The sequence below is a fragment of the Phycodurus eques genome, chromosome 2 (assembly GCF_024500275.1).
Source record: "Phycodurus eques isolate BA_2022a chromosome 2, UOR_Pequ_1.1, whole genome shotgun sequence".
Taxonomy (NCBI): domain Eukaryota; kingdom Metazoa; phylum Chordata; class Actinopteri; order Syngnathiformes; family Syngnathidae; genus Phycodurus; species Phycodurus eques.
This window is the reverse complement of record NC_084526.1, coordinates 1,781,184-1,800,174: the sequence shown is the minus strand read 5'-3', so window position 1 is coordinate 1,800,174 and position 18,991 is coordinate 1,781,184. Positions and strand designations below refer to the sequence as shown.

General features: G+C 43.5%; 1 protein-coding gene across 1 annotated transcript; it reads left to right on the top strand.

Moving 5' to 3' along the window:
- The first annotated feature begins 1,282 nt into the window (after positions 1-1,282).
- On the top strand, positions 1,283-15,254 carry LOC133395157 (CD81 antigen-like). The gene is made up of 8 exons (XM_061663861.1): positions 1,283-1,450; positions 7,122-7,236; positions 11,678-11,775; positions 11,856-11,930; positions 12,213-12,335; positions 12,407-12,505; positions 12,768-12,851; positions 12,952-15,254. Exons 1-8 carry the CDS (start codon positions 1,385-1,387, stop codon positions 13,012-13,014), a joined length of 723 nt encoding a protein of 240 aa, XP_061519845.1. The 5' UTR covers positions 1,283-1,384; the 3' UTR covers positions 13,015-15,254.
- The last annotated feature ends 3,737 nt before the right edge of the window (positions 15,255-18,991 follow it).

Sequence of the window (18,991 nt, the reverse complement as noted above, 5' to 3'; positions counted from 1 at the left end):
TGACGCTACGCTAACACTGTGCTATGTGATGATGCTACTTGTCGTTTGTTGTCCAATCGTAACTCTTGTCATGTGTTGAACGTAAACTGAAGCTGAAATAAACATATAATTATGCAAACGAAATCATATGAAGTTGTTTTAGTTGTGACCTCCTTTTTTCTTGAAAAATATGACCTTAATTTTGCAAGTTTACACTTTTTTTTTTTTCCGAAAAAAAAAAATGCAACCTTAATCACACAAGGTTGTCTTTATTTTCTTGAAAAAAATAATAACTTTTCTCCGAAAAAATATGTCGGCAATCTTGTAAGATTTGTTATTCTTGGAAAATGACATCATTTTATGATGAAGGGTACTGTTGTAAAATTGACTTGAAAAAAAAAATACAACTTTATCCTCATATGATTGCAACTTTTATCAGTAAGCAAGTAAAAAAAAAAAAAAGTAAATAAGTCATAAAAGTGGCATCATAATAGTGAAATGGCAACGTAAACAGATAATAATACAAATACAAATACAAATACAGACGTCAAAATAACATATTACGGTAATATAATATAGTACGTTGAAGTGGATGGTATTTGTGTTTGAGCGTGTCATTAAAAAAAAAAAGAAGAAAAAATTAGTTGACAAATGTATTTTGCTGTCTTGAGATGGCGGAATCTCGCTTCTTTTGAACTTCATCGGTGGGCTGTTGCCGCTGCGAAGGATTGTGGGTAACAGGAGGAACCTTCGCTCAACATCGGTGAAAGGATAAAGGGCAAAAAACATGCTTGGATATTGCGACATTAGCAGCGAAGAAACAGCAACTAGCACAGTGCATGCTGGGAATTGTAGTATCGGCTCTGTGCGCCAGAGGTTCGCCAATTTGGGGTTTGAATACATTAAGGATACTCACTTGGGAAACACCCCAGCTTCCCCGAGGACCTGGATAACATAATAAGCGGCATAAAAAAACGGACACGTGTACCTTAAGACGTTAAAACGTTGTTATTTTGGGCGGAACTTGACGCCGTAGCGCTGCATTCTGGGAATTGTAGTATCAGCGGGGAGTGCTCTCTTTGGTCAATTTGGGCTCCAAACAGATCCATAAACGTAGCTGCGTGACACCGGACGGCCTCGTAAGTGGCACACAAAACGCATGAATGTCTTTGACGACGGCAAAACATCGATACGTGCGCCTAAAATGGCCGGAAGAGCCGTCGCTCACTCGGAGGGGCGTGCCCGGAAGAGGGCCGGGGTGGCCGGGCTCGGATTGGCTGGAGGCTCGCCGGGCGGAGCTCCGTCCGGAGCGCTCGCTCGGCTAGCTTGGGTGGAGCCGTTATCTTCGCCGCCGCCGCCGTCCCGTCCAGTCCCGTCGTACGCGTGACCAATCTCCTCCGTCAGCATGGGCGTCGAAGGCTGCACCAAATGTATCAAGTACCTGCTCTTCTTCTTCAACTTCATCTTCTGGGTCAGACACCATCTTGTTCGACTTATTATCGTCGTCGTTGTTGTTGTTGTTGCTTTAAAACGGCCTCGTTGTGCCTTGCGTGTGGTGGGCGACTAACCACACGAAGGCTCTCCAAAAACAAAAACAAAAAACAACCAAAAAAAAGATGAAATCGGCGACCACACGCAAAAAAAACTGTGAATGAGTGAGTGTTTGAGTGTGTGTGAGAGCGTGGTGAGTGCGTGAGTCTTTTGGTGTGTGTGTGTGTGTGTGTGTGTGTGTGAAGGAGGGTGAGTGTTTTAGTGTGTGTGCGTGTGTGAGCGAGGGAGGATGAATGCGTGAGTGTTTTGGTGTGTGTATGTTTTAGTTTGTGCGCGAGACTTTGAATGGTGACCATCGCTGTGCATGTGACTGGCCATGTGTGTGTGTGTGTGTGTGTGTGTGTGTGTGTGTGTTCTTGTCTTTCTGTTCTAGCGCGGCGCAATCGCACCTTCATTGTCACACCAAAATGCGACAATTCGATGTCGACATGACGTCACACACCTGGACACGCCCACAAACACAATGTTGGAGGTCGGCGCTGGAAAACTGGGAAAATGACTAATTTTCCCAGTTTTCCAGCGCCATTTTGAACCAGGGCGAGAATGCGTGTGCGACGACTCACGGACGCTTTTTGTTGTTGTTGTTGTTGGTTTTGGTTGGTGAGTTCCTCCATGCAGTGACAAGTTTGTGTGGCTGTTATGTTGTCATGTGGAGCCCACGCACACACGGCGAGTGAGTGTGTTGTAAAAAGTAAAAAATGTTGAATCATCGCTGGGATATTTCATTTTATTTTTTTATTTTTTTTGGGTGGTCTTCCCACTGAGTCACCGCTCTGATTCCTTCTTTCCACACACTGTGGTGCGTTACTTTGTGTGTGTGTGTGTGTGTGTGGGGTGGGGGGGGGCGTATCCATGCGCTGACGTCACCCGTCTACTGCAAGAAGTGACAAATCCATAATATCAATAATATTCATAATAACTCATAAGGGAGCATCAATGATTGGTGGATTTTCGCAAAACGGGATTAATGATTCAATTTTAATGTGTATAATTCAGTCAGTTATAAATAATCAATACAGTCATCAAAATATTTACAGTTTTTAGACACATTTTATTATTTACAATTAACCAAATATTTAACAGGATAAACAAAAAATAAGTATCTTTTAAATAACCTATTTGATGAAAAAAAAAAAAAAAACGTATTACAAACTGGACCTGGCGTGCCACCCCTGCTTGATCGTCTTTATCAGAATCATATTTATTTTTATTATTATTATCAGTGATCATTAATAGCCACTCATTAAAAAAAGTCATTGCCTCACCGCTGCACTTATTGTGTGCGCGTGTGTGTGTGTGTGTAAGCCGATAAAGGTCCATCACCTCATTTTTAACATTCCGGTCTAACGGGAGGTTAAGCACTGTTCCTCGTTGGCTGCTTTTATGACGCGCCAAGCGATCAAACAAAATCGAGACTGCAAAAGTGCTTTTGAGAGCAAAATCTTCATGTATTTACAGATGTATAACTCCGAATAGCGCCGCGACCAACACTGACTCGCCGCGCGTCGGCAGCTTTTCGACGTTTGCGATTTACTCCACGAGCTGCGTCAAGCCGGGCCGGACCCTCTTCCTTGACGACTATATACGTCCGTGGCAACGAACGCTTGTATTCCAATTGACCGATGGGAACGTCCACAGCGGTGAATGAGTTAATAGTAATGATTATTGATTGTTGAAGTGTCACCACAAAAAAAAATAATGTCCAAGATATAGCAAAAACACAATATTTAATTCTGCTAAGGCCGCTCAACTGACATTTCACGTGATGTCATACTTGGGCTGGGGGATGGATCGATTTGAACAATTAATTTATTTGTCAGTTTTTTTTGTTTTTTTTAAATAAAATGTTAGCAACTTCCGTAGTTCAAAGCTCTGCGAATTGAGTATGCACGTCACTAGGTAGCGTAAACATTAGGCAAAGCAAAACACAAATATGAAAATAATTTTTTTTTGACAAACTTTGCCACTCGCAATCGTTTTTTTTTTTTTTTCCCCCCCACTGACAGTACTTGACTCAAAATGTAGCTACTTGCAGATACGATGCTAGTACATTGGCTACTTGTCACACACACACATGCGCGCACACACTTCAAATGTTCGCACACACTCTCTACTTATCGCCATCGTATAAATTGGCCGCAGATTCAACGGTATTCATAAGTACCGCAATTTCTCGTATATAATGCACACCCATGTATAACACGCTCCCCCAAAGTTGACCTCAAAATTCTGGAAAACCCTTCTACCTTTGTATCATGTATTTTTACAGTGGATGGTTTTGCTTCTACTCATGTGATCAAAACATGAAGTGTTATCTGTATTTTGTTAGTTTTTTTTTCAAAGAATGATTCTGAAGTTAATCGCTTTATTTGAACACGGAAGACTTATTTACTTGCTGTCATTTTGAAATTCACAGCGCTGCTTTTTATTTCGCAAGTGACAAAACACGCAGTTGTGCTCATCTGTTTGATTGCGCAGGCAGAATTTGTAGGCTGGGTACAATTCTTGAAAGAAAACACGGCGGGCCAGGCGAAACGCGTTTCATGTTATTTTAATGCGCATTATACACGAGAAATGACGGTAATAGAAGGGCCGGCGTTATGTTAGTAAATTGCATTAACGTTAAACTCAATGACTTGCGCGACGCTCATCTCGGCCCGTTGTCACCACTGTTAGCCTTTCTGCTCCGTCCGAAATGCAAAAATATGTGACGGGAGCGCTGTCTGAAAATGAATGTTTGCGAGAGTTAGCGCGTCTACAATTGGCCAAAGAAATGCGGCAATATCGGAGGCCGCCCACAAAGCGTGGCTCGCGTTCATTTTGTTTCTGCGCTGACATTACATCACAAAGAAAAGTAGCGACTCGTTTCCCGAGAAATAAGCACTTTTACTCCTGGAGTACATTTTGATTTTGTTTCGGACAATGCAGTTGTTTTGCTTTCTTTCTATGTTCACACATTTTCGAGCTCTTAATTGTGGCAGCGTGAAAAACCACAATATTGTTATGCTCATTCAGAATCCGATTCCTGCCCGTGCCGGCGTCATACACGGTTCGAATTTCGACATTTGTGCGGCTTCAGTCGACATTTTAGTCAAATTCCAAAGCACGAGATTGTCTTGCGGTCTTTTAGTAACGGAGACGACGACCCCCCCACCCCCCAAAAAAAGCCCTTCTGACTTCATAAGAAGTTAGCCCACTTTGGAGCTTTTAGCGTTATTAGCTCCTAAATCACAGCCGGACGGACACTGAGTGCCACGAGTAGGAGGGGCGCCTCCCTGTGAGTTGGGGGGAGGGGGAGTCTTATGGGAACACCATCCCCCCGCTCCTCCGCCGACATGGCCCGCATTCTGTTCCCCCCCCCCCCCCCCCCCCCCCTCAAATCTCCTGAAATAGACCCCAGCTTGGTCACGTTTGAAGCAGCCGCTCTCCGATTGGCCAATGGGCCGCCTCGATTGCGATCGGTCGAGCTCCAGTCTCGAATGGTGTTTTTCCCCGTCTTACGACGCACTGTAGCTGCCGTGTTAGCTAACCCCCCCCCCCCCCCCCGCCGCCGCTCTGCGGAATGCGCGAGCAACAGATGGCGGACCGATCGGCACGTGTTCCGCAAGCGTCTTTGTCTTTGTGCCGCTTGGCGTACGAATTAGAAGAAAACAAAGTCCTGGACGAAAAGAATACAAAGTAGACTAGAAGAGGCCTTTTACTAGTCCAGCTGTGGGGAAATCCCCCTTTTACTGCAGTAAAGTGGACAGAAGCCCCACACAAGAAGAACTAAAACATAAAAATCCAAATTCCACAAATATCTCCGTGCAAACGAACCGCGGCAAGAATAGTCAGAAGCATCGTAGGAGGTCGTCAAATACATGTATCAATAAATAATCTGTATACACACGGAATATTCCATGTAGACTAGAGGTGTCCAAAAAGGATCTTTACGATCAATAATGTATCTTTGTTCCTCTATTTCTATTTAAACCAACATTGCAACATGACAGAAATAACTTACTGTAATAAAATTACTTTTAATGAAATGACTTCACCCACACCGAAACTTTAGAGCACGATTCGACAGAACGGCGGCGTGTTTACGTCCCACCGTTCGTGCTAGCACTAGCTTGCTAGGCTACATAACGTTTGGTTGCCTGCTCGCGAGCCGTATCGTATTCAAAGTACGCGAACGTACCTCAATTCAAATCCTCTACCGATTGCCGTGGTAACGAGTGTATCCGGTCGCGTTCGAGTTGACGAGATAAAGCCCAGTGATCGTAAATGTGATCGTGATGCGGTGGTGTCGGAATACAAGACTTCGTTGCAGTCGTCTGACGTACTGCATAAGTAATAGGTCATAATAATACATTTAAAAATGAGCATAAATTATGTATTCAAATAAAATGTTTTATTTAAAATACCAAATAATAGTGAAGTCTTTTTTTATTTATAAAAGAAAAATGGTAAATTCTAGTAGAAGGAATCGTAAATAATACAGTTTAAAATGAGCTGAATTGCAATCTTTTCAACGTTTTTTTTGCCCCACCCCAACCTCATCTACAAATGAGTTGGCCCGTCTGGCCGTTTAGAAACTAAAAATGTGGCCCTTGCGCACAAAAGCTTGCTTGCCCCTTTCTTTAGATTGAGGCCTAGTTTTCCGGAAAACTCCAAACTGTTGCACATTTGCGGCATTGGCCTCTATAAATAAATATAAAAAGTTTACGAGGCAGCAAGAGTGTTTCCATGCGGAGCTTCTTGCAGCGCTCCGACTTGTCTCGCTGGTAACGCCCATGTGTGTGCGCGCGCGCGTGCGTGTCGTGTTTGTCGGCCGCCGCGGTTGCCGGGCAGCGGCCGTCCTTCGCTCGGGAACGGCGGCGAGGGAGCCGAGGCGAGACGATGCGTCGGCACGGCGACGACGAGCAGACGCGGATCGTTTGTGAGGATGATAAATCCCATCGCTCGGTCTGACTCGCCTGCGCAGCCCACAGTGGCGCCTTCACCTTTTTCTTTTTTCTTTTTTTACCCCCCCCCCATTGAATATGTTCCGACCGCTTGCATCCCAAATCCTCTTTCCCCATTGAAATGAACGGAAACAACGTGAATCCGTTCCAGCCGCCCCAAAATTAAAAACATACAGTAATAACTTAACTAAATAGAATGTAAAGAATTCAACAGTTTGCGCGTCATGATTTCATTCAATGGACATGGCGCTGCAACAAAGATTTCTGTGAACCCGTCTATGGCGTTTCACATTATGTATTAGCATTAAGCTACCAGACGTTCGTAAGGACAAAGTTATGTGGTTTGTTTCAACACACAATCTATGATTCGTGGTGGAAATTTCCAGTAAACTGCCGAATGGCAAGAAACACAACAGTGTTCACATTACACGTTTAAAGGTATAAAAACACACGTCCACCTTTGATTAAAAAATAAAAAAAAGTGTTCCTCGGCCCCTGTTCTTCCGCTTGCTGTCGACAAATGGGCGATGATCACACAACATCGATTTTGAGGTAAAGAAGAAAAGCATATAAGGATTGATGATGATGATGACCTATGACACGTTTCCTTGTTGTTTTTTTTTTGTTTTTTTTGTGCATTTTCAGCTGGCGGGATGCGTGATTCTGGGCGTGGCCCTGTGGCTCCGACACGAGCCTCAGACCAGCAGCCTGCTGGAGATCAACTTTGAGGGACAGCAGGCGCCCAGCACCTTCTACATCAGTACGTGCTTGCTTTCAGCCGCCGCTGCCGATTTTTTTTCCGCAACATCCTTCGTGCGTCCCCGACACAAAACGCTCGCGCAGCGGAATTTTGCTTCGCTAATGGAAATACAGCATTAAAAAAAAAAAAAAAAAAAAAAAAGTCGAATAATTCAGCTGATTTTTTTTATTTTTTATTTTATTTAAAATGAACTTACGGTAATTAAAATTAATCAATTAACATTATTTAATTAAATAAATTGTTTGTTTTTTTTTAATTTACAGTAAATCAGATCATAGATTTCCCCCAAACTATTTTAGGATACGCACTAATTTTTAATAAACAATAATCATAATAAAAAATGGTTAAATTAAAATGTATGTGCAAAATTGTTGTTTATTTTCATATTTAAAAATGTACAGTAAATGAGATCAATGAGCAAAAATGAATATATTGTAACCAATTTTAGCCAAAAATGGCCAGATAAATGCAACAAATATTGTATTTGAATTCAATCATTTCATGATCGTTTTTACTGAATTATTCATATTATATTTTAATATTTACATGAAATCGCATAACAAATTACTGAATGAGGCAAAATGAACAACACACAAATACAAATAAATACATGCGTCTTAATCAAACAAAAACGTATAAATGAATGCAAAGAATAGTTGACTTAACTTTAATCATTTAATAGTTTTTGCTTTCATGTCTTGCCTACACGTCTTACCGACGCCGTGCGTAAAGAAGTCGACTTCAAGTAGCTTTTAGCTGCCGTCGGTGAGACATTAATTGACATTAACTATTAATGGCCGCGATAAGTGGATGGCATCTCCTGCGGTTTCATTGATGTGGACAAATGTGCCGTCCATTATCGACAAGATCGTATGAAAGGTGAGCATTTACCACGTCGGAAGACATAACGACATAAATCGTGCACGGACGTCCGAGACGTGATTCCGCTTGCGTGTGGAAGTCGCGTCGTCGTATTATCGTCACGCTTCGAACACCGATGATGTTAATAACGGCAACAGGGCCCGACCGATTAATCGGGCGAAGGATTTCATTGTCCGAGATTAACCCGCATCTTTTTTTTGTTTCGCATTTTTATTTTTTTAAATTTTTTGTCAAAGGTGACATGACATTCTAACAAACATAAAAATAAAAAAATTAAAATTAAAAAAATCTGCCATTTTATTTTTTTTTTGCCCAAAAAGAGACAAGAATAAAAACATGAACAGGTGAAATCGTATGAGATGTTTTTCACAGAGGATAAAGAATATATGCGACACGGGCCGGACAACGGCTCGTATCTGGAAGAACTTGTACGTGGGACGTCCTTGTATGTCAAGGCACCTTGGTCCCTAAACTGGTCCCGTTGACGCCCACTTTTCCAGTCCTGACCTCTCTTTAGCTGCAAAGTGTTTTTCCGACGCTTTGTCGCGGCTCGCCTTGCGACCCCGGCGCGCATCGTGTCGCATGAGCGGGGACGGCTCGGCGGTAAATGAGCAAAAAAAAGAAAGAAAAGCGTACAGAAGCATTTTGGTGTCACGTGATGGAAGAAACTCCTCCGCGATGTCGTCCCCCAGCCGAGGAGAAGAGAAAAGGCCTCGTTGGTGTCGGAAAGAATTCCTCACTGGCCCCTCCCCTCCTCCTCCCCTCTTCTTCTCCTCCTGTGTGAACATTTTCCCTCCTTCCTTCCACTGGATTTCGTTCCACTCTGGCCCCTCCCTACCTTCCCCATCTGCTGGTGGTTAGCATGCGAGTCACGCTGTCTCGCGTCTCTATTTTTTTTTCCCCCTTCCACTTCCTTCCCTCCCCCCTAACCTTCACCCAAACGCCCCCTCCTCCTCCCCCTCCCCGAGCCGTCTCCCCGCTGCCTGGAAGTTAGCACAACGGAAGCCTCTCAAATCTGAGCGGTCTCGGCGTTAGCGATCCAGGTGATAGACGGACCCCGTTTGCCCACGTAGCTGCACATTTGATGAGTCACGAGTTCCTCTCGAGTGGATGTGTCATTTCCTGCGCACAACCGCCACTTTGAGGGTTCTCACTAACCACTCGGGAGAATTTGGTCAAGGGATCGCAGCACTTCTGTGCCGTAATTGTCAAGGATGCAAAGGCCAGCTTTGGGGGGGAAAAAAAAAAAAAGCATCGCGCGCAATTGGAGATCGTCTGCAGGGTTTTAAAAGTAGCAAATCCAATTTCTGATTTTGATTGTTTTTTAAAACAACAAAAATCCCAAAGCAATGAGGGCCTTTCCTCCCTTGTGTCATGTGACTCGTTCATGTTGAGGGGAATAAAAAAAAACAAACAAAAAAGCCTATTTTGAAAGAGTAAGGAACAGAGTGAGTAAAAGTCAAAAGTCATCAGAAAAAAATGCTCAAAAGTACAGACACCTCGGAGAAAAACCAAATCTGCTTAAGTACAGTAATGAAGTGGCGCAGAGGGGGATCGTCCCTGGAATCTTCCATCTTTTTTCCGCTAACAAAGGAAGGAATGTTCCAGTCTGTCGGAGTGGCAAAAAAAAACATCCAGGAATGGCGACCAAAGCTAAGATGTGAACTTTCAACATCTGTTTTTTGAAAATAAAGCCAGCGACGTCCCAGGAAACGGGAAGTAGCGGGGGGGGGGGGGGGGGGGGGGGGCTTTCATTGTGTCCCTTAACAATAGCTGGCTAATTGTGGCTAGCTCAACACATCTGGAGTGGAGATTAAGTGTTGGGAGGATGAACGTAAACCTTTGCCCCCCCCTCCCCCGCACGAAACGGCAGCTAGGTGTTATTTTTGTCGGCGACGTATTTCGTACCGCCACCGTTATGAGCGGAACGAGCTACCGCGCGCTGCACTCGGACTTTTCATACGCCGAAAATATTCCACTGGTTTGCGTTCAAAACATTCCCGCCAAACCAAAACGTGGTCTGACGATGAGGATGAGCTAGCATTTGTTTTGCCGGCGGATGTTTGCGGGTACCATCTCGGGTGTTGCCGCTTTGCTGTTAGGCAAGCAAGAGCTAGCTGAGCTAGCCGGGCTTGCGTTCCAGACGGCTCGGACGTCGGAAATATTCTACTTGTTCGACGTCAAACCTTTGGCGCCATCTGGCTGAACAGCGCGAGCGCAATTAGCTTCGCCGCGTCACAAAGTGTGTAGTTAGCGAATGACAATTGACTTTTCATCCCGGCAATCCGGTGTAGCAAGGGAGGTCTGGCCTCAGGTCAGCGGTCCTCGCGCCGTCGCCCTCTTTCCATAGCAACCCTTGCGAGGTCGGCGAGCAGCTGCGCGCGTAATGGCGGAGGAGCAGATTCGATCAAGACGGACAGGAAAGGACGCTTAAGGAAAATGGAATTATGGCGTCCAGGGAGGGATGGACGTGAGCGGCGGCAGCGGGGCTTTCGGCCAAGGCATCGATTTCCAAATGAGCATTAGCGCGAGTGGCTCTGCGGACGGAGCGCGGATGCTGGCCCACAATTCAATTACGCCTGACAAGCGCGGCTAATGATGATGAAGGTGAGGATGACGATGGCCCGGGCTCTGCTTCCAACCCCAATGACATCACAGCCCCCCCCCCCCCCCGGATACGAACCGAATCATGGAAGAGAGCGTGGCCGCCCTCGCGCACACGTTTTCGTCAAACGTCGACGCCGCGAGAGGAGTTCGAGGAATACCCCCCCCCCCGGCCTGCGGTTGGCTCAAGATGGCTGCTTCTAACCAAAATGGCCGACTTCCTGTTCAATTCGGGGCGTAGGTCCCCGAAGACTTTTTGGTGCGCGAAATCACGAGGCTCGTGTCCGGCTCAATTTTTCCAACTCTCCGACTGAGTGAGGTTTCGGATGGGGGAACATTTGTGACATTTGGGGCGTGTTGAGGCCCCCAAAAAAGCTCAATTCGTCGTAAAAATAATACGCAGTGATTGCAAGAGACCTTTATTATTATTATTATTATTATTATTATTATTATGCGCTGTATTTCACTGATATTGTTCGTCTGTTCTCCGAAAGAGGAAGAAAGAGAGAGAGAAACCAAGGGAAATGACTTCCTGTGAGCGCGACTCAGGCCTGCTAACTAAATAGCACGCTGCCCTCTGTTGGCCATTCGGAATCATTACATCTTTCCCTTTGAAGCTATTTTGCAAGAATAGACCATATTTTCTTATTTATTTGTTTCATTAGTCCAGAATTATTTTAGTTTTCACTCTTTGTTTGATGTGGTATGCTTCTATCTATATTCTCTCTCATTCTTATTTTGTAATATTCTTACATTTATTTTCTTTTGAAAACAAACTTTTGTTCCCATTCTTTTGCATGATGCATTTGCATTTACATGTGTATTTCCAATGATATATATATATATATATATATATATACATATATATATATATATATGATTTTTATTTTTTATGCTAGCTTTTTCTATTTCGATCTTTTTATGTAGCATTGTGCAATTCAATTGTGTTCGCCAGGCGTGCACATTCTGATCGCGGTGGGCGCGGTGATGATGGTGGTGGGCTTCCTGGGCTGCTACGGCGCCATCCAGGAGTCGCAATGCCTGCTGGGAACGGTCAGTCGCTCGCCGGCGCAAATCTCGCCGCCGGGTCCGCGCGCGTTCACGACCGCTCTTCTCGCGCTCTTTCTCTTCAGTTCTTCGCCTGCCTCGTCATCCTGTTTGCCTGCGAAGTGGCCGCCGGAATCTGGGGCTTCATGCACAAAGACACCGTAAGACGCCGCACGCACGCACGCACGCCACCAGCACAAATGCACCTTTTCAATCATAAGGAAGACAAGAAGAAAAAGGATGGGGGGGAGGAGGGAATGAAAGAGGGATACAGGAAGGATGGAAACACGGAGAGAAGGGAGGAAGGGCAAGGGAAGAATGGGAGAATTAAAGGAAAAGAAGGACGAGTGACAAAGGGAGGTTTTTCTGGTTTGTAAAGTTTTTTTATTTTTTTTTTATTTATTTATTTTTGTGTGTGTGTGTGTGTGTGCGCGGCGCGTCAGGTTTCCAAGGAGATGATCAACTATTACGACTCCATCTACGACAAAGCCATGACGCAGAGCGTCACCGCCGACGCGGAGAAGAAGAGGGCGGCCGCCTCCGTGCTCAAAGTCTTCCACGAGACGGTACGCTCGTACGAATTGCCGACGATTCCAGGAATAAGGAACTGGACGTGTCGACTTGTTGTTTGTTGTAGCTGAGCTGCTGCGGCAAGGGTCAAGGCACGTCCTTGCTGACGCAGTTCACGGACATGCTGGGCGTCACCGACCTCTGTCCCAGCTCCGGAACGCCCTACGTAAGTTCACGAACACAAACTAGGAATGAGAAGCATTGTTCTGATAACGATGAATATGATGATTAGTTGGAGTCGTTGTCAGTTGTGTATCGTTTCATCATGTACTTGATATTGAATATAACGATATATATATATATATTTTTTTTATTTTTTTTATTTTACTTGTATAAAAAAAAATAATAATAAATAAAAAATAATAAAATAAAATATTAAATAAAATGTATATATATATATTTTATTTTACTTTCCTGCCGCATTCCAGAGCTGTCACGACCGCATCAGCGAGCTGTTCTCCGACAAGATCTACCTGATCGGCATCGCCGCCCTGGTGGTCGCCGTCATCATGGTGAGGGGGGAGCGCCGTCGCCGTGACGACGAGGTCGACCGTTTTTTTTTTTTTTTTTTTTTTTTTTTTAAACGCCTCGGTGTGCTTTGTGTGCGCGCAGATCTTCGAGATGATCTTCAGCATGGTTCTGTGCTGCGGCATCCGCAACAGTCCCGTCTACTAGAAGCTCCCGGCGCCTTTCCTCCGAGCGGGAAGCATATTTAGCTTGCTGGATTCCTGCACGACGGCGTTCCCGCGCCGCCCGTCTTTTATTCCCCATGCTGGAGCCCGCCTAAACCCGACCCACATGTAGATACACAACGGTATATCCTCCTTTTTAAAAACCCGGGTGCCCTCCTCTGGCATTTTGTGCCCATTTTTCTCCATTTTTTTTTTTTTTTTTCATTTGACCATCATTTTGGGAGAAAATTAAAATATTTAAAAAATGTCCCATATAATAAGTAGAAGGGTTCTAATTAACCTTGAACATGTCGAAGATTTGCGACAAAATTCATTTGCTTGCTTGCACATTGAAATGATCCGAAAAAGATATTCATGCATGACAATTCGCATGTATAGTTTTGCCACAAAGGTGCCCGAAGGGCACGTTTGAGGAGGGCACGCTGGTCATTAACATGTCGCCCCCCCCCGCCCCCACTGTTTGATGTATAAACTGTGTGTAAATATATATATACATATATATATACATATATATATACATGTATTAACAGTGCTTTTTGAGCGCATGGATCTATCGTGCACTGCCAGACGATGGTGCTCTCACGTCGCGTTCACTCGCTTGACTGTCGCACGTTTTGGGAAAGCTGGAACCGAAGTCTGGATGCTGTCCGCCGCTCGGTCGCATGCTCACGTGCGTTAAATGTGCTTAAAAAAAAAAAAAAAAAAAAAAAAAAAAAAACACCTTCAGCTCAAAAATTGAAGTCCATTGGTCCACGTGTCAGGCACGGATGTTCAAATACATTTTTTTCGTTTTTTAAAATGAATGCAAACGTTACCTGCATTTATGAAGGACTCCCAAAATAATCCAAGAAAAAATGAAAAAATTTAAATAAAAAAATGTTTGTTCGAATTAAAAAAATAAATAAATAACAACAAAAAAAACTTCAATAAAGAAGTCTTGAAATCTTTCTGGATTTTTTTTTTTTAATTATTATTATTAATTAAAGAAGACCACGGGGGGGAAAAGTCGTAATGTTCTGAGATTTTTTTGTTTGTTGCTGTAACGATAACACACTTAGCCTAGCCTCCCCGATATTAGCATGTTGACTATGCAAAAGTGGCAAATTTTTTCTGCCTGTTTTTTTATTTTTTATTTTTTTTTTATTTTTATTTTTTTAATGGAAAGATCCCAAAACAGATGAACGAAAAAAGTTAAAAATGTTGATGATTTTTGCTTTAACAATTACACAAAACGTGGCATAGCTTCGCTGACATGACCACGCAAGCAACGTAAACAAAAGTGGCAGAATATGATGCTTTTTGCTATAATGATCACCGAAATCATTAGCTAGCATTAGCCAGGATTACAAAACATCAAAGGCAACGCGAAAAAATCTGCAACGTTACGATTATTTTTGGCCTGTGGCATATTTTTTATACAATATAGAAGACAGCGATGTCGAGGTTGTTGTAGGATTCTTTTTTTTCTTTAACCATAAAACATTTGCATGTTTCGTTCAGAAAAGTGGCAAAATCTGTACGACAAAAATACAAATACAAAAAACGACGTCAGATTGTTACACTGCAAAAAAAAAAAAAAAAAGTCGTATTGTTTTGTCGTTGAAATGGATTTTAACCGCTTCGCCCACGAATCGTGTTTACGGAAAGCGGCGAAAACGTTTACGCACGCGATTCAGGATGAATGAAGGAATTACGCCGAAGAGAACAAATTTGAATGTTTGTTTTGATCTCGAAATATTAACTGCTACACGACATTTGCATGTTTAATAACCGCTGTTTGGACGCCCCTGCCTGGTCTCGTAGTTTCCGTTCCATTTGCGTCGTGAAACATTTTGACGCTCGTGTGTTGGAGGAGAATCGTATCGAAAGTGTTATTTGTGCTCGACGCCACCGTCGCTATTGTTGCTAACGTGTCGTCCCTATTCGCGGAGATCAACCTTAACGAGCCATCGACCAATCAGACGCCGCCGCCTCCTCTTCAGTGTCTTCTTCTCGTCGTCGTCGTATTTACACTCAAAAGTACTAATTAGTAATTAATTAGCAGATGCCTCGTTTCTCTGGTACGTCCTGAGGGGGCGGAGATGCGGGCGGGGCCACGAGTGTGCGCTGAAGTGGCTGCACTCTGATTGGCTGCCACCAGCCCATAGGCCCCTCCCACCGCCACCCTGCTCCTGGTGACTTGTTTGCCCAAATATAAAAGGGATTAAATGTATTTTACAAAAAGACTGCGTTTGTGTGCTTATTTTATGAAACGTTCTTTTTCGACACTTTTCGGGACAAGATGATCAAACATCATCAAAGAAAGGTGATGAGGAAAAGTGGAACAATGCAAACATAATTTCCATGATAATGACTTCAATGTGTTTTGTGTGTATTTTTTTTCCATTAAGTTAACACTTTTGTCCTCGACAAAGATAAAGATCATCGAGTTATGCTTGTGTCAAGATTTGTATTTTGTATTTTTTTTTTAAGTTGAAAAAATGAAAGTAAAAACTAATTTTTTTGTTCCCCTTAACAGTTGAATTTACCATACAGGCAAACAATTTTCCTCGTTTTATTGTAATGCTAAATTTAATTATACGATCTTAAATTGACATTTTTTTTCCTGATTAAATTGTAGTAGTTTATCCTGTAATAGTTGTTCTATATTGTTGCAACCTATTTTTGTCTTTATGGTAGAATAATGTATCGTAATATAATGCTTTATATCAAAATATGTGATGCAACCCAAATGATGTGTATACAAAATGTAACCGTTTTATAGTCGTAATAATTAACAGTATATTCTAGTTTTATAATTGTGTTTTGTGCATATCTTCAGTGACGTTCGTGCAATCACAGAGTGTTCTCGGGTCCCTCAACAAATCTGAATGGCTCAATATCTGTAAGGGAGTTCACCAGGGCTCAATCTCAGGCCCACTGCTCTCGCGCTCACTCTCGCTCATAGTGTGGCTCGAGCCAAGTTTCATTTTTATGCAGATGATAACGTACTTCATTGTGTGGGTCCCTTCATCGCAAAGCTCTTGGCAACTTCAATATAAGGTAGGTTGAAAAGGATTTGCGAATCATTGTATTCTGTTTTTAATTATGTTTTACACAACGGCCCCACCGCCTGTGTGGAGTTTGCATGTTCTCCCCGTGACTGCGTGGGTTTTCTCCGGGTACTCCGGTTTCCTAGCACATCCCAAAAATCTGCGTGGTAGGCTGATTGAAGACTGTAAATTGCCCGTAGGTGTGCATGTGCGCGCGGATGGTATGTTTGTTTATACGTGACCTGCGATTGACTGGCGACCAGTTCAGGTTGTACCCCGCCTCTCGCCCGAAGATAGCTGGGATAGGCTGCAGCACGCCCGCGACACTGGTGAGGATAAACTGTACAGAAAATGGATGGACAACGGCCCCATGTCGTGGTAATGGTGGTTTGTAAGTATCTTCTTGTCTGGCAATGCATCAAGGGTGGCTGGCCCTCATGTGACATGAATCACCGCGAACCATCTGTTTCCGCAGGGCGCTGGTGATGTCACTAGTTCACCACGTGTGCCACCAGAGGATGAAACTTGAACTTGAACTTGAGGGTGTTATGGCGTCATGCGATTCGCGGCGATGCCCCTCGGGTAGGATGCGACCGAGAGGGGAAAGAGAAATTCTGGAAGGAGCGAGACGAAGTAGTTCTGAGCATCCCACACAGAGAGAGAGAGAGAGTCGTGATGGGTGCAGATTGTCAGGGACGTGTTGGTGAAGGAAACATGGGGCGATGAAGAAGGGATGGGGAAGTACGGCATCCAGGAAAGGAACTCGGAGGGACCGATGGTGGTAGACTTTGCAAAAAGTAAGGAAATGGCTGTCGTGAAGACAGCCAGACAAGAGCGGCGGTAGAAGCACACAGGCGGATTACATCTTGTGCAGACGATGTCATCTGAAGGAGGTTACCGACTGTAAGGTAGTGGGAGGGGAGAGTGTGGCGAGACCGCATAGGATGCTGGTGTGTAAGAGGACTCTGGCGGTGGGGAGGAAGATGAGGAAGAGAAAGGCAGAGAAGAGAACCACGTGGTGGAAGCTGAGACAGGACTAGTGTTGTGCAGCTTTTTTCGGGAGGAGGTGAGACAGGCTCTCGGTGGACGGGAGGAGCTTCCAGAAGACTGGACCAGAGAGGCGAAAGGAATACATTGAGATGCGACACAGGGCAAAGGTCGAGGTGGCAAAGGCCAAAGAAGAGGCATATGAGGACATGTATGGCAGGTTGGACACGAAAGAAGGAGAAAAGGATCGACACAGGCTGGCCAGACAGAGGGATAGAGATGGGAAGGATGTGCAGCAGGTTAGGCTGATTAAGGCTAGAGATTGGAAATATGTTGACTGGTGCCAGCGGTGTGCTAGCTAGATGGAAAGAATAATTCGAGGAGTTGATGAATGAGGAAAATGAGAGGGAAGGGAGAGTAGAAGAGGCAAGTGTGGTGGACCAGGAAGTGGCAATGATTAGTAAAGGGGGAAGTTAGAAAGGCATTCAAGAGGATGAAAAATGGAAAGGCAGTTGGTCCTGCTGACATTCCTGTGGAGGTATGGAAGCATCTCGGAGAGGTGGCTGTGGAGTTTTTGACCAGCTTGTTCAATAGAATTCTAGCGGGTGAGAAGATGCCTGAGGAATGGAGGAAAAGTGCGCTGGTGCCCGTCATTTGGGCGGCACCAAAATTTGGATTAAATCCGGGTGTCTTAAGAACATACTTGTTTTTTCCTAAAATTGGTCTGTAAAAATGTCTTTTATTTGAATTCTCCAATTCTATTTCATCTTCGTTATCTCATTAAATAATGGGTACATCCATTTTTTTGGGTATACAGTGCAACCCAAAATATTTGCCAAATAACAATGTTTACATCAACATTCAAAATTTTTATTTCTTTTAGTACAAAATCAGTGTGTTAATTTGTTGTAAATTGAACATACTTGTAAAATTCACAATTTGACATAGATCTCATTATTTTTCCACATTTAACTGATTAATGTTAAATGTCAATCTTTGCCAACTGTGATCAAGGGCTACACAAATAAACCTGACTAAATAACTCATTTATTTTACAACGTATACAAACACTTGTGCATGTACAGTTGTTTTATTTCAATAATTGGTAAACATATTTGAAATAAAAGTATATATATTTTTTTACATGTAGAATTATTTTAAATAATTGGTTAGTTTATTTTGAATAAAATAAATAAACATTACATCGTTGTTTGTATTTATTTGTATCAAATGTTTCAATGATTTTAAATACAATAAAAAGATTGTAAAATAAACAATTTCACACAATTGTTTATTTTTTTTTTATTTTCTTAAATAATAGGTTCATAAATGTATTTTGCTACTTCAAGGGTTATAACACCGCCACACGGATGCTATTCGTTAGCCTGTCAATGGCGTTTCCCATGATGTGCTAACGTTCAGCTCAGGGGTTGCCCCCCCTGGGGTTGAAGGTTTGATTCGCGTTTCACTTTTTTTGTCTGCGGAATGCTCCGGAATGTCCAAATAATCCCGTCGCCCCGGTCGGCATCCCGCCATGAGGGATGATTCGGGGAAGGAGACGAGGAGGCGGAGGCATGACTGCATGTGTGCGACATTCCGAGCAACACACACGCCGAGGTCATGACCTTTTTTCGGTTACTACGAACAGGCACAATGTGAAGCGAAAGAGGGAGTACACTACACAAAACGACACAGTTGTACACGACTCCAAAGTACACACAACATTACAGTGCACAGGAGTCCGCTACACAAAAGTAAACAACGGTACACTACAGTAGAGTACGACACGAAATTGCAACCAATTCCAATGAAGGTGGGACGTTGTGTTAAACATACATCAAAACAGAATACAATGATTTGCAAATCATGTGCGACCTATATTTCATTGAATCCACTACAGAGACAAGATAGTTCATGTTCAAACTGATCAACTTGATTGGT